The following is a 20,394-nucleotide window of genomic DNA, read 5'->3' as shown; positions in this document are numbered from 1 at the left end:
ATGTGCTCTAGATTATTTTTAATACAACAATAGTATGCCTGAAGGCTGAAGCCAGGCGTAACTGAAGATAAGTACCCTTGTTTTCTTTCAGCATTGGTCTTTTATTTTTTTAATGATAGATACTATTACTTTAATTTTATAGTGTTTGTTGCATACAAGAATAGTTATCACTGTTTATTGTCAGCACTGATTTATTCCAGTGTATGTTCTTTTAAAAATTCTGTGTAGCTCGTCCATGTCGGAACGACCATTAGATTTGGTCTCATGCATAAGTGCAGAAAATAAAACGAGAAAAAAGCGAAGGTTATTACTTACAGAGCTGTATCTTGCAATGTTAGTTGTGGTGGTAGATTATGTCCATAAGGAGAAGAGGTCAAAGGATCTAGGTGCATTTAGTGATGAGGAGCACATGTCAACATTTAGAAAGTATTTGCTTAAAAACTTATATGAGGATTCTGAAGTTACGTGCTACGATGAGCTGCCTTTAACTAAGAGGAAAACTTCCATAACTTGTGCAACATGTTGCGTGAAATGTGTGGGCTTTGTGGAAGTGTGTTTTTTTATGTTGAAGAAAATATTGCTATGTTATTCCTTGTTCTTGGTCATGGTACAAAAATGAGAGTGCTTTGTGGGACATATAAGCGGTCTCTTGAAACAATTAGTAGGCTATTTTCTGATGTCTTATCTGCCATTATCTCATTATCTAGAGAGAATCAAACTTCCCGATCCTTCAGTCCAACCCCCTAAGGCTTTGTTCGTTTCATCCCTAATCCATGGGGATTGAGGGGGATTGGAGTGGATTGAGGGAGATTTTGGCTTGTAGGGGATTCAATCCCTCTCAATCCTCATGGGTTTGATAAAAACGAACAGGGCCTAAAGATTATAAGTGGAAGTGGTTTCAGCATACACTTGGAGCATTAGATGGGTGCCACATTGATGTATGTGTTGATGTTGCTGCTTAAGGAAGGTACGGGAATAGGAAGCGACAAATCACGACTAACATGCTAGGTGCTTTTGACTGAAACATAATTTTTTTTGTATATTCTATCTAGATGGGAAGGTTCAACTTCTGATTCAAGGGTTTTACATGATGCCAGGTCTTGCCAGGATGCTTTTGTTGTAGCCAAGGGTATGACTCCATCTTGGCTGTTTGCTAGAGCATAATTTACTTGTTTATTTTTAGCTAACTCTCTTCCTCCATGATAGAAAAATATTCCATCAGTTCCAAAATAGTAGACATTTTCGTTCTAGATTTTTATATCTATATTCATATTGATGATTATGAACCTAGACATATATATATGGAGCATATATATTAATTATTGTATGAATCTAGTCAAAAGGTAAAACGAATTTTAATTTAGGATGGAGGGAGTATTACTTAGTTGATGTTGGTTACATTAATGGTCTTGGTTTTCTGTCTTCATATAGACCGACTAGCTATCACCTGAAAGAGTGGGTTGTATGTTAATAACAACCCAAAACTCTAAAATAATTGTATAACTTGTGATATCCTCGAGCTACAAATATGGTAGAGAGAACCTTTGGTTTATGGAGAAAAATGAGGTATATTTTGTAACCAATATTTTTAAAATAGAGCACTAGGTACTGCCTTCTATAATATGTGTCCTATTATAGTTGAATGCAGCATTATTTGCTTGCTTTGTCACCAGCTTGCATTTTTTTGGTAGATTCACATTCCATCCGATTGGTTGCATGGGCGTGCCCATGCGAACTCTCCCCACGCGTGACCAAGCGTCAGACGTTGTTTGGTTCTTTGCATATGTCGAAAAAGTGGTGAATCTAGGATTTAAAGTTAGGGTGACCCAATTTTATAAAAACCAATAAATAAATGAGTTTGTATTTTAAATTCTACAATGTATGAGAATAAAAAATAAATAAATCAAAATCATATATATAATTTAGTAGGATCAAAATCAGAGCGTGGGTCAGAGCCCACCCTATCCACCCTCTAGATACACCAATGCGTCGAAACCAATACCGCATTCGCAGTTGCAGGACACGCAAAAAATACACCACCTCGTTGCATGTGTGGGTACGAAGGGGGTGTTCCGTTTCTGGCAGACCTAGCTCCATTGTGGCACGCCAAGCTATCCCACTCAACCAATCAGATGGATTATCATTGCTTGTTGTGTGTTGCACAACTTTGCAAGAGATAGACAACGCGAGATGTGTGATATTTACTGCATGAAGTGGATACTAAGATAGCTGTAGCGCCAGTTGATATCCTAGATGCTACTAATTTAATTAGAAATGTCTAGGTTACCACTGAGTGGAACAATTTTAGGGACCAACTAGCTAATGAAATGTTCACCGCTTATCAAACAAGGCTTAGTTAATGGCTAGCGTCTACCATTTGTGTGATGGAAAGATGGAGGCATTTTGTATGTAGGCAGATGGTTTTTTACATGAATACATGATAGGCTCTTCGGGTAATTTGTGTGATAGGATGGACATGTTTATTTTGGCTTCTTAGCCAATTCTAGCGGTCAGAAGCGAATTCTGACCGCCAAACGTTTCGTTTTTAGCCTGTTCTGTAACTACGAATGCAGTATTAGCAAGATACTTTCTCAAAGTAGATATCACAAAGTAGAACGTCACTTCAAGATGTAAAACCGTTGACAAACATTTTGAATTTATTAGCAAGATACTTTCTCAAAGTGGGTTTGGATGGGATTGAGAAAATCACATGCCCTCAATTGATAGTGACGATGTGAGGAGTAGTGGCTGGAAAGCAACAGTTGCTAGAAATTACAATATTAGCTACATAATTTTATATGAAATTCTTGTAGTACATGCAACACACTGCAATTATGATTGCACAAACTATCTTAAATAATGTTTATAATTATTAATGGACTGATTTAATATATATATGTGTATGGTGCAACAACTTTTATTTTGCTACAATAATTTATTAATCAAATATCAAATGCTATATGCATCACAACAAATGTTTTTATGCAATAACTTGAATTTAAAAATGTCATTTTGTTGGCATAGGCTATTGCAATGATGCTATCACGATAAGACCTAATTCTTTGTCATGTGCAATGTTTCTTTTCCAAGGTGACAAACGCAGACAGTATGTCACAACTCACAAGAAAAAAAATGTGTGAGGTTTACTCGACGCTCTAGGATTATTGGTTCTTGTTTGCAACAACTATTTCTAAATGTTATGTATAAGCATAACCAAGAGTGAAGGAAGCTTAACCATTTTAGCATGAAGATTCTTCCCCATTCTAACATAGACATGTGTACAAAGTTTGTTGATTTTGATTTGCACAAGAGCTACAGTCCATACCGTCTTGCAGAAGTACATGTAGATCAACCTTTAGTTTTTGGATACTGATTTTTGCATCCATAGATCTGGTGTGGTTGCAAACGTTGAGTTAATCATTGTTGGCAACTACAGGAGCAATGCCTACCGCAATTTTATAGCATTAGCGTGAGTTTTTGATGTTTTTAAATTTAATGGACAAACCATTTAGTAGGATGATGGAGATCTATGCATTCTCAGATTCCGATGACTATGGAGATCAATAATTAGAGTATTTTGTAGTGCACATGGATTTAGGAGCTAATATGCTTTCAACTCATCTCCATTTCAAATTATAAGACTTTTTAGATTTTCTAAATGTGTAGTTTTATGTACTTAGGCACTTTATCTAGATATCATAAAAATGTATCTAGGAAAAATAAAACATATTATAATTTAGAAATGAGTATATAAATTGCATTACGAACATCATTGATGCATGAGTATGGTCGTCATTTAAAGTCCTATGAAATTATGTAACACTCCTAACAAATAATGACATTTAGGATATTAGTAAACTTTCTCACTAAGCTCTACCACTAGAATTATATACTAGTTATTATCGTGTGGCCTTTCTATGTTAGACATATCTTGGATCCATAGTCCTTCCATGTCTTGTGCCTAAATGACAAATGTTGACAACCAAACATGTTCAATTTCAGAATTACTATGTACCTCATATTTTTTAGAAAAAATGTCATCTGTACACAAAATTACTATCATACTCGAACATAATCTATAGTTGATTGCTGGTTTAAGTAAATATGTTTTAGCTTTTACACAAAAATATCAGCTTGCAACTATTTTCTCGTAGCTAGAATTATATTTTTCAAAATTTAGCTGAACCAAACAGATCATCAGGTAGATTAAAGTTTTAAAAAATACGTAAGATAATTTTAAAAATTATTTATTTAGAAACCCTTAGAAGCCACGCGTCACGCTCTCAGTGGCTGGCGTCTGCGCACCAGAGGATCCATAGCAGGCAGGCGGTGTAGGGTACTAGCAGCAGGCCAGCAGCACAGTAAACACGAAAAGCAAGAAAGTCACGCAGTCACACGCATCCGCAGCACTCCGCCACTCCCTCTGCTTCAGACAGACCAGTGCGCGCTCAATTACCCCCCGACCCCTACCGCGTCCACCACACCAAACCGTTTCACCCGGACCTGCCCCCAACACCCTGCTCTATCCTCATAGCAAACCACCGCCTGAATTGGGCGGCAATTGGGAGAGGATTCGCGGCAGGTAGGGCGCTGATCCGTTGGCGAGATGATTGCGGCTGTCAACCGAGTGCCGGCAGGCTGGGGCGAGGATGAGATGTCCGTGCTGCCGCGGCACACCAAGGTGGTGGTCACCGGCAACAACCGCACCAAGTCGGTGCTCGTGGGCTTGCACGGAGTCGTGAAGAAGGCCGTCGGTCTCGGAGGATGGCATTGGCTGGTAATTATCTGCTTCCTTCCACCTTGCAATTGCTGATTTTTTTTTATCCCAGATCTTGTTTTGCTGCAATGTGAATTGCTTTTCTGGTTGCTAATTTTGGGTTTTAGTTGACCTAGAGCTTCGATCAGGTCCGTGTTTGGAGGATTTACCCTAATTTAGCCCGGATTGCCAATCTGGATTAGTTTATTGGAGTTCAGATCGATCCGTTTTCTTTACCTTTTCTTTTTCTACTTCTAGGTTTAAATTATTGCTGCAGTGTTGTACCTTGCAGTTTGATACAGCATTGGATCATTCCTAATTTCTCTCCATCTAGATTGCAATATCGCCATTAAATGTATTCCCAAGATTATCTAATCTCAATTTTGCTGTTGAAACTTTCCCCAGCTACTTGCAGTTATTCAGACGAAAACTCAGATCTTTGTTCCTCACTGTCACTGCATTGTTCGTGGTCCTGGTAGCACTGCATAGTTTTGTTTTGTTTGATCTGTATTTGAATTGGGCTGTCAGCATCAATTGTGAAACTGGTCGCAGTGGACCATTATTGCTTTGGTGCGTTGGATATTTTAGGTATCTAGATTTGAGTCTGGCTGTAGTCCTTGCTGTCCTTTTATGGAATTTGTATTGAGCTGAAGATGGCAGTTGGCCTCGGAGGATGGCATTGGCTGGCAATTCGCTGCTTCCACCTTGCAATTCCCGATTTTTAATCCCAGATCTTGTTTTGCTGCAATGCGAATTGCCTTTCTAGCCGTCAATTTTGGGTTTTAGTTGCTCTAGGGTTTCGCTCAGGTCCGTGTTTGGAGGATTTACTCTAATTTAGTCGTATTGCGAATCTGGATTAGTCCATTGAAGTTCAGATCGATCTTGTTTTCTTTTTTTTCCTTTTCTTCTTCTTCTTCCAAATTATAATTCTGGGTTTAAGTTATTGCTGCAGTTTGATTCAGCATTGAACTGTTCCTAATTTCTCTCCATCTAGGTTGCAATATTGCAATTAGATTTGTTCCCAAGATTGTCTGATCTCGATTTTCCTGTTGACCTTTCCCCAGCTACTTATAGTTATTCGGACGAAAAATCAGATCTTGGTTTCTGACCATCACTACGTTGTTCGTGGTCCCGATTGCACTGCGGAGTTTCATTTTGTTCGATCTGTATTTGAATTGGGCTGCCACCGCTCACCGTCAATTGTGAAACTCGTGGCCGTAGATTATTATTGCTTGCTGCGTTGGATGTTTAGGTAATCTAGATTTGAGTCTTGTTGTAGTCCTTGCTGTTTTTTTAGGGGATTTGGATTGGAATTTCTGGAGGCAGCTCTTAAGTTATTTGTTCCTGTATTTGAGTCACTGTTCCTTAGATTGCGCCAATACAATGTATCGGCTTAGTCTTGATTTGATTTTAGATTTATTCTATCTGTTTTTATTTAGCAAAATAATTTGGTATTTATGCTATCCAATCACTCATTCAAGCAACCATCGTTGTCTCGACGTGCTATTGAGTTCACACCTCTTCCGAACTGTTTACAGCCAAAACTTGACAGTACGATTTTTGGGTAATTAACAATATTATAGTATTATGTATGATCATTTTTTTTGGGTTTAGTAATGCCTGGCTAGAGTCGTAGGTCTGGAGATGAAATCATGCTTTGCTGATTTCCAGCGATATGTCTGGATCTGGTTCCGAACTTCCAGTATACAAACTGCTTAGATCGCTATCATATGCATTGGCTAATTAGATGGTGCATTGATTTAGACATCCCATCTCACGTGATATTTTGGACCTATTTGGCTGACCGTGCTTGTTTTATTTTATCTATGACACCACCGCAGGTTATTCTCTGGGTGTTTGGATCCCACCACCCTCAGCACGCACGCCACCACTCATTGCTGTTTTAATATCTATTCTTTAGCCCTTCATAGCCATTTTATTTCCTGGATATACACAGCTCGAGATGGGGCAATCATTGGATGCTTTTGTGCTAAAATTTGCTTTCAAATAAACTTGTCAATTCTCATGGTTGAATTCGCTACTTTAATCAAATGATAAAAAGTTTGTGCTTGTTCCTAAAAATCTGATGTTCATTTGCTCTCATATTCTAGGTACTTACTAATGGAATAGAGGTAAAGCTGCAGCGGAATGCTTTAAGTGTGATTGAACCTCCGACAGGCAACGAGGATGATGATAAATTTGATTGTGAAAACCTGCGGTGGAATAGTTCAGACTTGGGTAAGATACCAGGATTGCATTTTTCATTGACAAATCACAATGCTTTGTCTGTTTCGCAGTTGTGTTTAGAACTGTTTCTTTTCTTGTATAATTGATTCTTTGATATGTTTCATTTCAATTGGAGTAAGCATAGATCTTGGTTTTATTTGTAAAAGTTGTTCATTCTTGGAGACCGACTATTTACTCAATATATTAGTTTCGTCAATTTTCTATCGTACTGGTCATATGTTTTGGATTGCAAAATTCTGCGGCAACTAGTAGGAAAATAACCCGATATACAATCAGATCTATCAAAGACAAAAACAAAAGTTCTAGAAACAGATAATGTTCCTTATAGAGGTTAGCATTGCATTTGATTAAAGAACACCTGAGAAAAATCTACATGCCATTTAAGGTCACGGATCTGAACAGATTGAATTTAGTTTGAGGCACAGCTGTCTTCTTTCCTAACCATCTCCTGCAACGTGGTTATATGCGTCTGAAAAGCTGGCTTCTTTAATCTTTTTTTTTCTTGCAGTCTCCGATGATGCACAATCACCAAAGCCACAAAGGTCAAGGAGCAGGCAGCATAGGGGTTTCCACAGAAAATCCTTTAGCCGTTCAATGTCATGTGACTCCCAATCTAAGACGTCTGTTTCATCTTCCTCGAGAGCTCACACGGTGCGACTTTCGCTTCCTTTGGGTTTTGGACTTGAGATCATTTGGTTGGAATGCAAAAAACACTTTACAGTAATCTGTGATGACTTTATATGTAGTTTTGCTCTCGTCAATACTCGACTATTTTTTGGACCACATTGCTTCTGCAGCTTGTATCTTTACATTCTTTTGACTGGTAACACTGCAGAAAGTTGACCTGAGCAAGTTAGAACTGACTGCACTGTTGAGATATTGGCGCCACTTCAATCTCGTAAGTAGAGCTCAAATTTCTAGACAAGGCCCTACTATCAACTGCAAGTAGCCAATTATGTTTCATTGTTCTGACTGACTGCATTTGTGAACAGGATGCATGCCCTAATCCATCCAGGGAGCAGTTAGTTGATGCTGTTCAAAGGCACTTCACGGCCCAGGTTGATAAAACAAATTTAACTTCTGACTCCAGTAACTTGCATCACTATGGTGTGAGGTCCTGACAGTCTGCTTTGTTGTGTTAATTCCAATATATGCTTTTGCCCATGCGGAAGCAATTGGATGAGTTGCAGGTCATTGTCAGCTTTGTGCAAGCTGCAAAGAGGCTGAAGACAACTATGAAAGTGGCCTGACAGTGAAGCATGAAGTTCAACTAACAGATTCAAGATAGGATGCAGCATGTTTGATGAATGTTGCCGTGCTATGTAATATATATGCATGAAGTTCTTTAGATTCAGGTGGTAATGGACAACTAGACTATGTTAGCCTCATCTGATGTAGATATGCAGTATCCTGTCTAAAGATGTTTCAACCTCTAGCTCAGTTCTTTCCTGCTGACTGGATGTGAATCGAAATGGCAAGCTTAAAACAAGTTCTTTTTGTCATCCTTTTCGAAGTTTCATTATATTTAGCCCATGCTTTTCCCAAATTGCATGCAGAACTAATCAGGAATGCAGAATATGGTGCCTAAAAGTGCCAGAGAATTACCTGAGTCTCATGGCAAAACCCTTCTGCAATAGTAGCCGGGAACTGTTTAATTGAGCCTGTGGAAAGACTGCTGAGTAGCACCAACCTTCATCACGTGGAGCTTTTGTTGCAACCTCAAGCAGTTGAATGCTTTTGGAAGGTGGGTTGCAGTTAGCACCAAGACAAATCGATCACCATAAGAGAAGCTATTAGTCCTGTGTGACAGCAAACATAACACGGAATAAATTGGAGCCATCCAACGTAAGAACAATATGAGCATTGTAATAGCATAATATTAACCTGTCCGTCACTGGTTTACTTAGAGTATGCTAACTGGTTTTCTCTTTGAGTGATCATAACTACGGTAGATTTACTTAGGACAGAAGAACAATGGGGATAAGACAAGAAATGTTGACGCCCTAATCTCAAGAAAACTTAAATGTTAGTCATCTTATGGCTTGTCTGAGTAAAACCTATTCACTCCCAATACATATGGATTGGAGTTAACAATGTCGATGTTCTAATCTCAAACAAAAAAATGTCAGCCATCTTATGGCTTGTTTGAGTAAAATATATTCCCTCCCAATACATACTGGAGTGGAGAATGTACTATTTTCCCCTCCAATCCTTCCCAAAAGGCCAATACATATATGGACTGGAGGGGATTATTTTGTTTCCAAACGTAGCCTAATGTTGCTGGTTACCTAGGGAAAACATCATGCAAAGCATAAAAGAATGCTTCCATAATATGGTGTTTGAGTTGGGGATCAACCTATTTTAGATGAGATGGTGCACCATGAGTATTAGATGAGGTGATGGATATGAGTTTATCCTCAAATTAATGGAATTACCTCATTCCTCATACTACTAATTATTAACTTAAGAGGGATGATGTAGTGATGGATCAATTCATTCCATGCTACAAACCAAACAAAAAACTAGAGTGAGATGATGATGGAGCATTTCATTCAACAAACTAAACACCCCCTAAGTGATACGCTGATTCCAAATTGCTTAGAAATTCTTAGTAACATAGCTCCAGATTTTACAGATTTTTGAACATTTCATCTAAACCATCTTGCATAACCTTCCTTTTCTACTACAAAACAGTATTGATACTAAACATAGATCACAGAATTTGTACATATGGCATATATGTAGAAGGTGCATCATGCTACATTGCTACTACCTTATTGATGAGACAATGGATGCTTCCTAATTTGTAAATAATGTTCAATAATAAAAGGGCATTGCTCTAGCCCAATTCTTGCAAAACCAAATAAGTTAATCCTTGTTGGATGATAAAGCAAGGTACAGTTTTATTGGTGATTAGAATAATACTTCACTGACCTCTATTTGTTGATCCAGGCTTCCAGGACACTGGGTGTTTCCCCACAATTACCTGCAAAAATGGTACTTTCTAGAAGTTCCTATAATTTTTCAAATTTATCTTGATTAACTGCAGTTCCATGTGACATTATGAAACAACCTTACAACTAACTGAAGGATGCACAGACCACTAAAGGTCAAAATCAACAGAAGTTTTCTAATCACTTAGACTATCTTCAATAGCTTATTCATCCTCATACCCATATTCACTCTATGAACAGTGAAGTCTACAGTGCAGAACATTGTAAATCAATGATTTTGGTAAACTATGGGTAAACTGCTGGATACGGTCTTAGGAGAACTCATAATAGGTAAGGCGATCCTATCATATTTACCATACTGGCTAGAAACCGAAGCAACAGTTCTTCCAAACGTAAAGTGAAAATGTTGAGGAAAGGAAAGTCGATGAAATCTTATTTTCACTCTCTGGAAAAACATGTTTTCTAATTTTGTCTTAAACTCTAGGGTAAAGCACATTTTACACCCTCAAACTGCCACTGAAGTATAATACTGACATCCAACAGCCCTCAACTACTGAAACTGGCCAAATTAGCCTTCTGATTCCACTCAAAGGATGTTTTCCACTGATGTGGCACTGACATTTAATCAGTTTGACTTTGACATGTAAGCGCTTATGTCACTAATCAGAAATAACCCCCACACGCATGCCGCATGAGAGGTGGTGATAAATCAAAGTAAATAGCAATAACAAATATATAACGGTGCCTATGGTTAACATTTTGGCATTCTTCTATTTCCATCTTCGCCTTTTCCTTATCTCCTTAGGGGAAACAGAAAGAGATAAACCTTGGAGATCCAGGAGTGATGTGGATGACTGCATGGTGAGATGTCAAATTCCAGTGTCATGGACTTGCAGACTTACAGCCAGTTCTTTAACTCTTAAATGGATTTTCTCCCACAAGATCAGTAAGGGCGTCCTCAATGGAAATCACCCTCTGTTAGCTATTTAAGCTCCATGTCACCATGTAGCACCCACATGTAAGTATTTTTTTTAAAAAAAATCCTTTCTCTCTAACCGTCTCTCTCCCATTGTGTGAACCCAGGCACGGGCGAGCGGGTTTGCTCTACGTCGCTACTGCCAGCCCCATCGCTGCTACCGATCAGGCAGTGTGATTAAAACTACGTTTAAACGATGTTTAAACTACGTTTAAACGTCAAAACTCTAATTAGAGGTTGAAATCACGTTTTAGCGTTTTGGCGTTCTAAACTGTAAAACGCAGTGTTTTATGCATTTTAGACCATTAGTTATTTTTGGGTCCAGTCTATTAGTTACTTTTGGGGTTCAATCCAGCTCATGGGTGAAGTTTTGGTAAGCCACTGACCTCTCTGTTTTAGTATTTAACTTCATATTATTGTCTGAAATTATGATATATTGGTATTTTTCATATGCTGTTTAAAACTACGTTTAAACAAGTTTAAACGTTTAAAAGTCAAAATTTCACCCATGAGCGTTCCAACGTTTTATCGTTTTAATAACCTTGCGATCAGGACACCAGGTGTGCTGGCCTTGTCTCTTCTTGCACCGCCGCACTTCCAGACCCATGCACCCTTGGCCTTGCCGCTCACTCCACTCCCATAGGCATTTCATAGAAATTTGGATTTGTAGTTGGGGCAGGGCGATGGTAGGACGCCCGTGCAGTTGGTGGCCACCCATGCGCACGCATCGTCCGCTGCTACTCCTCCAGCGAGCACATGCCAGCATTTGTAGCCAAGAGGCACCACTGGAGTCTGGTTCACTTTCTTTCCACATTCTACCTGATCTTCTCTCACCTTGTTTTTTTAGTGAGACCAGCGATGAACAAGTCGCCAGCGAGGTTATTTTTCTGTTTTCTCTCTCTCCTCCATGTCAGTGAGAATCCGAGTCAGCTAGCGACTTCGACAATTGTTGGGGACGCCCTAAGCCAACATCAGGATTTCCAATTTATTGTAGTTTTGCATTCAATTCCAAATCATTCCTTAATTTCACTATTCATAGTTTTCCGCAGCATGAAGCTCCAATTATACATTTAGATTAAATGAATCCATGTTTTTTATCTGATTTCATATCAAATCAAATATAAAGGGGCATGTGTTACCTTCAAGGCTGAGGAAGGATGAAGCTGGAACAATTGTGCTAATGATAAGAACATTGTATATCAATCCATCTTGAAAAATCACCCATGAATGCCACAAAACAGATGGTTACATAAGGTATCTTCAGGTGACTGCGGGCCATGATACTGAAGATGCCATTGCATATTCATTCTTTCTCTTCGGTAGTAATCTGATTCCTGTTTCAGGCCAGCCTTTTCTAAGCCATGTATCAGGACTTCATATGTACCCAAGCAAGCAGATATTCTATTAGTTCTCATTTGTGTGAATAGATCAAGAGCACCATCAACTTTGCCAGCTTGAAAATAGGCATTGATAAGGGCTGTGTACGAAACTACATTCTTGTCTGCAGTCAACAATCCAAAAATATGAGCTGCACATGCAGACTGCCCAGCATAGCCCAATCTGAGTATTAAAACAGATGATACATATGTCCCAAGATTGCAACCAGATTTAATCAATTCCTCAACAATCTCTAAGACTAAATCAAATGAATCAGTTCTAATGTACTGGCCAAGAAGAGAACAATATGCAGACCTACCAAGTTCACAGCCTACTCCTAAACCATAACGCATAACTGCGAGCCCACAAGACGGTTTACGGTCGGCACAGCTGGCCTCAATAACATCAGACAGGATATGGGTCTCCATTTTCACATTCTTTGGGGCCATTTGATTAACCATTTGTTCTATAGCAGACCATTTGTTTGCAGACATAAGGTAGAGAATAATACTCCTGTCAGTAAGATAGCCTTGATCAGACAATATTGGATCATTCTCAATGCCTTCGTATGAAAGGTGAGGGTTTACTTCCCGAAGAAGTTCATCACTATCACCACTAGCTTTTAGAGCTTGTAGTGCTTCCAAAAAAATAGGTCGGCGAAGGACAATGAAATGCTCCTTCATGTACTGAAGAATGCAAGTAAGAACTGATGTCTCACCAGCCCTGGAACATTTCTGTACTAAAATATTGCAGAGTGCTTTATCTGGTTGTACACATGCTTCTTTCATCTTGTCCATAATCTCAAGAGTAGCTTCAAATTTTCCTGAAGTCAGCAAGGTTCATGTTAATATATGATGGTACCAAGATTTACAGTGTACTTAAACAAATCAATGACATATGTCAATCAAAATAGAATTCTAGTTCTTCTAATATTTTCAAATAAACATTCCATTCTTTAATGATGTGCAATAGTAAGTACATTCTCAAGGCTACAAAATGGAATGGTTGCCCTGACTTCATTCTTAGTCTAATAATAAGGTCAAATGTAAATGAAACTAATGATGAGAAAATTGGAAGCGGGTTCAGACAAAAAAAACCGAAAATTGTATATAAGAGTAAGGTTTGTAATTTGTAAGTGAAACTAAAGAGTCATATGCATTCATTTTCCAATTCAGTTGTTAGCAATGGCACGTACACACTCCATCTGATAAAATGAAGTACCAGACTATCAACACTTGCACACCGACATTAACCTCTTATACATGCCAGCAGCGGGTATCGACAAGGCACTGCTGAGAATGATATGCGAATTGCGTCGAACAGGCATCTGGTAGAACACCTAACCTGTGTCGGCGAGATGCTCGATGAGCACCGTGTAGGTCTTGCAGGTGGGGCGCAGCCCTTCAGCCACCATCTCTCTAAGCACCCCCCGCGCCTCCTCTGCCTTCCGAGCGTCGAACAGAATCTTAATGCACGCGGTGTAGCTGACGACGGTAGGCCTGCTCCTCGCTTTCATCTCCGCCCACACCCGCATGGCGCCGTCGACGTCACCGGCCCGCGCGAGCCAGTGCATGACGGTGGTGAAGGTGGCGGCGTCGGGCGCGATCCCGGCGCGGAGCATCTCGGCAAGGAGGCGGAGCATGGCCGGAACGCGGCCGGCCTCCCCGAGGAGGTGGATCATGGAGGTGTAGGTGAAGCGGTCGTGGCGGAAGGTGCGCGAGGCGGTGGTCGCCAGGCGGAAGAAGAGGAAGGCCTTCTGGAGCGGCGGGTGGGTCTTGAGCACGCGCGCCACGGTGTGGGAGTCCCAGGCGAGGCCGGGGAGGGAGAGGAGGAGCGGGCGCGCCGCCGACCAGGGCTGGTCGCGGAGGATGGCAGTGGCGCGGCGGACCACGTCACGGGTATAGGTCGGCGCGGCTGTGGGAGATGGCTCTGTTTTCCCGGCGGTTTTGGGTTGGCGGCGGCGAGGTGTTCTGGTGAGGAACCGGCGGCTGTAACGGAGCATGGCGGTCGGTGAGGAACCGACTAGGGGTTCTCCCCGCCCTCTAGTGCACGCGCCGTCACGTCTAGCAACCAGCAGGCAGCAGCTTAGTAGTGGCGGCTCGATGTTGCGGTGTGCCGCGACGAGCACCTCCGCGCATCTGATGGGTTGGCCTGGTCCTCCGGCGATGAGGAGTTGAGGTCTGAGGTCGCCTTGGAGTTGAGGCTGCGGGCCTGAGTATGATTGTTTGGCCCAACCCACGGTCTCGGTGTTCTTTTTTCAAATATATATATTTTAAAAATCTATACCTATACAGACATTTGAGTAAAAATCCGTCAGCTGATACGGCAATAGCGCCAGTCTCGGGGGTGTTTGGAAGCAAAGTGATAGGAGAATACTTGTTATTTTTTTATTAAAAAGTGTTTGGATGCCTTATAAAAAAACTCTGTTTAGAACATGATAGTCTAGTAGTTATTTGTTAGTTGTTCGTCCATTATTATGTTTTTTTTCTATATTATAGGTAAACCTTAATTTAAATGAAATAGTTATTTAAACATGATCCATACATATAGATTCTTAGATCGCGCCAAAAGAAGACAAGCGAAGTCAAAGGAGAGAATCAACACACGCATCGATGCATCTTCGAAGCCTCACACATATCAAAATGCATGACAGCACGCTCTTAGGGTCGGATGAGTGTCTCGTGGTAGATTTCATCATAGAGACGTCAGGTGGTAATGTGGCGAGGAGAGACGGAGACACAGGTTAGTGAGGTATATGGTGTGGGGTAAGATAAGATAAAGTTTTTTCTTTTTTTTTACCCTCGCAAGATCGGGGATGATAAGGGAGAATATGATAGATTATAGATTACTAAATGGGTCATGCCTAACGGGGCAACCAAAGGGACATGTCATTTAATAGTGCTGTAGGCTGGCCCGAGAACCATATCGTGTCACGATCGACTTCTCGGCCCACAGTGTCGCGGTCCAGTCTAGCCTGACTATTTTTATTTTAAAATTATTAGTATATACTTAATTGTCCCCACTTAAATATAGCAGAGACTGGTATTTTTTGGAGTATTTGAAAGTCCACTCCAATCCAAAGTTTTTGTCTATAACTAATTTCTTGCATATATATACTAAATATCATGGTTCGAGATACTTTGTCTCTAAACGAGTGTTTTTTAAAGTGATGTTAAAAAAATATTGTTGTTATACCATGATATTTAAAACGAGTAAAATGCATTTCTACTCTTTAAACGGGTGCGGTTGTGTCAATTCAGTCCATAAACTTTTAAAATATATCTCTTAAAAGCTTAATCTTTATTTGGGTTACGTCCAAAATGATCCAAACAGATCGGGTAAGACTTCTTTTTTTTCTTCTTCTTGGTTGTTTTTGACGTAGTTGAAGCTGCAGAGGGAGATGAGAATATAGGCCTGTTTGGTTCAGTTTTTCTCTGACCAGCTTTTCTGAAAATCTGGCTGTGGGGAGAATCTGAGTATCATTACGATTACGTGTGGAGGAAGATAAAGTTATTCATAGGGCTCAGGATCTAGAAAGTGACGGATTCCTACTATTACGACGACTCAACCGGTTATGTGTTTATGTTGATTTTGGATGTTTTTTGCCCCAACGAATTTTATAGAGGCTGGCTGAAAAGCTGAGCGTTTGGCAGTCCGCAGCAGATTTTGGTGGCCAGAAGCCGAAACAAACAGGCCCTTTATGGGATGGCGATCGGCAAAGCGAGGATGCATACCGGCGAGGATCGAATACGAGCAAGTACATGACTCCACTTCCTCTATCGAATGAAAAAAGGGTGTGTGGTCCGTGAAACCGTGATGTACATGACTGCACATCGCTGCTTTCCTTCTTCCTCCTTGAGCCGACGGAGAGCCGAACGAAGAAGCTAGTTGATTCTTCTCTCTTCTCTGCGTCACAGTTTCAGCAGCTGGTGGGGTCTGGTCTACCATTACGAGGGATGGGACCGATCACACACACACACCACCATGACTCCCTGCGCGGTGGCGTGCATGTTCGCGTACAACACCAGCCTCTGCGCCTGCGATCCGGGGTACTATTTTACTAGGGATGGGACCTCAGCAGCAACAGCACCACGAGTTGTGCCCCGATGCCGGGCAGCGGGTGGGGAGGCTGACAGGTGGCCTCCCCTACTCAGCTCCGCTCCCTGCTCCTCACCCATCCACTGTCTCTAGGTGAGCCAACCACCTCCTTAGCAGTATGGACATCTCGGTGACATGTTTTTTGGGTAGCGGAGTTGATATCAACATGCAATCATCGTTGTTCACTAACATACTTAAGGGATAAGCACTAAATGCGATGAATGGACTTGCAGTACAACCAAGGGTGCTATCTCAGCAATGCCAACTACCCTTGATGGCATCTTTTTATGAAGATCATTCCCCTCCCACATACTACGAAAGGAGCGGATAGAGGGCGCGCTGAAGGATGTAGAGAGAGCATTTGAGATCTTCAAGTCTCGCTACTCTAGGTCATTCTTTTTCCCACTAAATACTCTGTGTGATCAATCGTACATGTATTATTCTATACACCATGATCATTGTGCATGAGTGTGGAGGTGTATACGATATAGACAACTATGAGATAATCAACTCCTCCATTGCAGTATCAACCATCACTCTTGAAGCACTTATGACCTTTGCAGACACCCTTTAATGTGATGTTGTAATTTATACTAGTTCGGTCCATGATAACCTTTAAAATGATTTAATGGGTCATATCTAGGATTGGTACAATGGGAAGATTGGGTAATTAGGTGAATGGAATATCTAGAGTATGGTCATTCCAGTGTGTCAAAATGGCCTAATGGGTTGTGTATTATAGATAAGTATCAACAGATATAATTAGTTAGGAGTGTTTATTGTTTAGAGTCTATAGACTATAGAATGTACATTTCTTACCATGAAATAATCATGAAGACATACTTTCATAGACAGCGCGAGTCCCTCGTCCCCTTGGCGCACCGCCACACCTTTCCTAGGGTTTTCCAAGGTAAGCATCATGTTGCTCTGATGTGGTCTCTAGTGGGTTGTGTGATGCATTGTCTTACTTCTATGGATATTGTGCTAAGCGTCGTTGTTGGCAAGATCTATTAGTTATCATGTATAGTGTCAATCTGTTGTTTCCTTAATGACATGCATATATAACAAGAATCAATCATTCTTTAGTCATAAAACTACTCCATGACACACAACTCGCTACCAATGTTGAAAACTTCATAATTGGCCTCTAGTGCATCCCATATTTCTTTGCTAGTGGATATCATTATATATGCATCAACTATGAAATATTCTAACATGTTAATTATTGTTCATTGAACATAGTATCAGTATCCTGAAACGCATGCTCCTCTTGAGCAGGGCAGAGCTAGGCCTATTTGTTGGTGTCAGCTGACACCGATGACACTTTGCAAAATCAATATGAAAACTTTGATATGCGCTATTTATCTACAAAGCTAACATCAATATTTAGTGGAACTGACACCAGTAGCTCCTTCCAATGGCTTCGCCCCTGCTCTTGAGTAGTATGTGATATAGATGATCTAGGTTTGACAATAAAGTAGCAGTACATAACAGTCAACCATTGTATGCATCTCTGACGTCACTGTTTGTAATGTGTTCCCTAAAAAATATTCAGTTTTAGTATGCTTGAAAATCCATGTATCAAAATAATCTTATCATTTTTTTGAATTGTCGGAAATTTAGGAATTTTCAGTAGAAGTTTAATCTAGAAAAGGAAGTAGTAGTTTGGTGACATCAGAAAAGTGCACATGAGATCTATATGCTAGTAGAGCTAAGGGTGGTAATGGATTGTGATCCATATGGTTCTTCACAAAATGTCAAGGCCCTAAATAAATTATAGTTCAAAAATGACTAGAAATAAAGCCCGATCCTAATCCGACTTGATCCTTAAATCTTATAGTGCAAAATTTACAGCCCATTGTCAGCCCTAAGTAGAGCCAGAGCCCAGCAAGCCTAGGAACATGCCCGGGCTCCGGCTCCAGCTCCGCCATTGCTTCCTATTGCACTACCTTGACACCATCACATTCACATGCATGCCATCGGCGCTGGAGCGAGAGCGGGAGGACGAACCTCGCCGGTCTTGCGAACATGGTCATCCATGGCATGGTTTGTTGTAATATTAGAGAAATAAGTGACATGCTTCCTTCATATTTAAATAAAGTAAATATTCTAATTTCGAATAAAACAAGCATATAACTCAGACAAATGCCATATATAATTATTGCAGCAATGAACAATAGCAATTCTAGAATATGTAAACATGTAAAATAGCATCTCAGGTCCATTTTATAATTAAACATGGCTTGCAGATGAAGAAGGTAGATTAAACAAATGAACATGATTGTTTATCTTAAAGTATTGCTCTCAAAATAGCGGGTTGCTGTAATAAACAGCCCTCCAACGCTAAAAGATGATCAGAGATCCTCGACTAACGTGACAGTCCTATCTTACCAAATCAGGGTTTTAGATCAGATGTAATAAGCCTAATAATCAAGTATAAATACTAATAGTAAGGAGCTGTGTACTAAATAAATTAACAGAATTTAACACAGGTAAACAGCCTCAACAAAGAGAGATTTAATTAGGCACAAATAATATCAATGCTGAAAATGATAATACACTAAAATCCAGACTGTCACGTTGTCTCACTACACCGCTATCATCATCGAGCACACAAATCCGCCCACAACAGTGCAATCACACCCAAGTATTTAATACTAGCAGATTGCACAAAAATTAAACAGTAAATAAAGAGAGGCAACGAATAACTCACTGCACGTAGATTATCTACGTGGAAAGATCAGCTCAGCGAACACAAGGTTCTGTCCCAGAAAACCAATTCCGCCGCCCACGTCCGGGCCTGCACGACGGGAGGTTGACGGAGATACTAGAGCCGCTGCTGAGGCTGTGGGATACGTCCACAGCACCAGCCCGAGAAGACGAACACCGCGCAGCAGGGAGCCCAGGCACCAGGCCACGGTGGACAATAATCAGACGAACACAGCACCACACAGGCGCACAAGTGAATCAGGGAGTGCGGGAGAACCGCACTGCACAAGAGCAGCACCACCTCCACCTTCTTCCAATCACCACCAGCGAGTTGAATACAAAACACCGGGGACCGAATGGATCCGATTGGAACCGCGAGCAGCAGCGAGATGTAGTTTTTCTATATCTCCCAGAGGATTGACAACCCATACCTTTAAGGAGACGAGAAGAGGAAGAAGCTAACCGATTTACGAGAAAACCGGACCACGAGCCGCAGCTTGCGGCGTCCATATGAACGCCGCCCCTAAGCCTGCCGCCGTTCCTTCCTTGCCTCTGCTACGGTTAGGCCAAAGGCCACACGATGGTTGGGTGCCCTAGTGAGAGCACCTAGAGGGGGGGTGAATAGGTGATTCTGTAAAAACTTAAAACTTAAAGCCACAAAACTTGATTAAGTGTTAGCACAGTGAAATCAAGTGGCTAAGGACCGAGCTCTTGTGAAACACAATAGTCACAGTGAGAACAAGCACAAGAGACACGATGGTTTATCCCGTGGTTCGGCCAAGTACAACACTTGCCTAGTCCACGTTGTGGCGTCCCAATGGACGAGGGTTGCACTCAACCCCTTTCAAGTGATCCAAAGATCCACTTGAATACCACGGTGTTTTTCTTTCTTTCACTATATCCCGTTTGTGAGGAATCTCCATAACTTGGAGCCTCTCGCCCTTAAAAATGATGATCACAAAGAAACACGGATGTAAGGGAGGGAAAAGCAACACACACAAATCCCAGCAATACGCACACACACAAGCCAAGACTTGAGCTCAAATGAAACACAACAAGTTCACCACTAGAACAGAGCTCAAATCACTAAGAATGTCAATCGAGTGTGCGAAGATGGAGTGTGAATGATTAAGAATGCTCAAAGTATGCTTGGTTTTCTCCTCCATGCGCCTAGGGGTCCCTTTTATAGCCCCAAGGCAGCTAGGAGCCGTTGAGAGCAATTCAGGAAGGCAATTCTTGCCTTCTGTCGGGTGGCGCACCAGACAGTCCGGTGTGCC

At 41.0% G+C, this 20,394-nt stretch overlaps 2 protein-coding genes across 13 annotated transcripts; one reads left to right on the top strand and one right to left on the bottom strand.

The window, feature by feature from the left end:
* The first annotated feature begins 4,384 nt into the window (after nucleotides 1-4,384).
* Nucleotides 4,385-8,508, top strand: LOC100384613 (uncharacterized). Of its 2 annotated transcripts, none has more exons than NM_001177112.1 (6): nucleotides 4,385-4,777; nucleotides 6,868-6,994; nucleotides 7,512-7,654; nucleotides 7,839-7,901; nucleotides 7,996-8,061; nucleotides 8,176-8,490. In NM_001177112.1, exons 1-6 carry the CDS (start codon nucleotides 4,607-4,609, stop codon nucleotides 8,251-8,253), a joined length of 648 nt encoding a protein of 215 aa, NP_001170583.1. In that variant the 5' UTR covers nucleotides 4,385-4,606; the 3' UTR covers nucleotides 8,254-8,490. The 2 variants fall into 2 exon arrangements, with proteins under 2 accessions (NP_001170583.1, XP_008648201.1); XM_008649979.3 differs by lacking the exon at nucleotides 4,385-4,777 and adding an exon at nucleotides 5,395-5,442 and having other exon boundaries at nucleotides 8,176-8,508.
* LOC100279199 (uncharacterized) lies at nucleotides 7,234-14,551 on the bottom strand. Of its 11 annotated transcripts, none has more exons than NR_158673.1 (5): nucleotides 13,655-14,371; nucleotides 12,073-13,133; nucleotides 9,938-9,989; nucleotides 8,609-8,802; nucleotides 7,234-8,226 (listed from the first exon to the last, which is right to left on the bottom strand). NR_158673.1 is itself a non-coding variant. In XM_035959526.1 (5 exons), exons 1-2 carry the CDS (start codon nucleotides 14,310-14,312, stop codon nucleotides 12,151-12,153), a joined length of 1,641 nt encoding a protein of 546 aa, XP_035815419.1. In that variant the 5' UTR covers nucleotides 14,313-14,543; the 3' UTR covers nucleotides 7,253-8,226; nucleotides 8,609-9,506; nucleotides 9,938-9,989; nucleotides 12,073-12,150. The 11 variants fall into 11 exon arrangements, 9 of the variants coding, with proteins under 9 accessions (XP_035815419.1, XP_035815422.1, XP_035815418.1 ...); XM_035959526.1 differs by having other exon boundaries at nucleotides 7,253-8,226; nucleotides 8,609-9,506; nucleotides 13,655-14,543; XM_035959529.1 differs by having other exon boundaries at nucleotides 7,253-8,215; nucleotides 13,655-14,543.
* Nucleotides 14,552-20,394: the final 5,843 nt, after the last annotated feature.

Source organism: Zea mays, chromosome 6 (genome assembly GCF_902167145.1).
Source record: "Zea mays cultivar B73 chromosome 6, Zm-B73-REFERENCE-NAM-5.0, whole genome shotgun sequence".
Lineage (NCBI taxonomy): Eukaryota > Viridiplantae > Streptophyta > Magnoliopsida > Poales > Poaceae > Zea > Zea mays.
The sequence above is the reverse complement of the archived record's forward strand: the minus strand, read 5'-3'. Positions and strand labels throughout refer to the sequence as shown.

Bases quoted from the DNA above. Each gene is read 5' to 3' on its own strand.
- LOC100384613 (NM_001177112.1), top strand. From the start codon at position 4,607: ATGATTGCGGCTGTCAACCGAGTGCCGGCAGGCTGGGGCGAGGATGAG. The intron at 4,778-6,867 runs GTAATTATCTGC...CTCATATTCTAG, and splicing joins TCGGAGGATGGCATTGGCTG to GTACTTACTAATGGAATAGA. The intron at 8,062-8,175 runs GTTGATAAAACA...CCCATGCGGAAG, and splicing joins AAAGGCACTTCACGGCCCAG to CAATTGGATGAGTTGCAGGT.
- LOC100279199 (XM_035959525.1), bottom strand. From the start codon at position 14,312: ATGCTCCGTTACAGCCGCCGGTTCCTCACCAGAACACCTCGCCGCCGC. The intron at 13,134-13,654 runs GTTAGGTGTTCT...TGCTGACTTCAG, and splicing joins CGAGCATCTCGCCGACACAG to GAAAATTTGAAGCTACTCTT.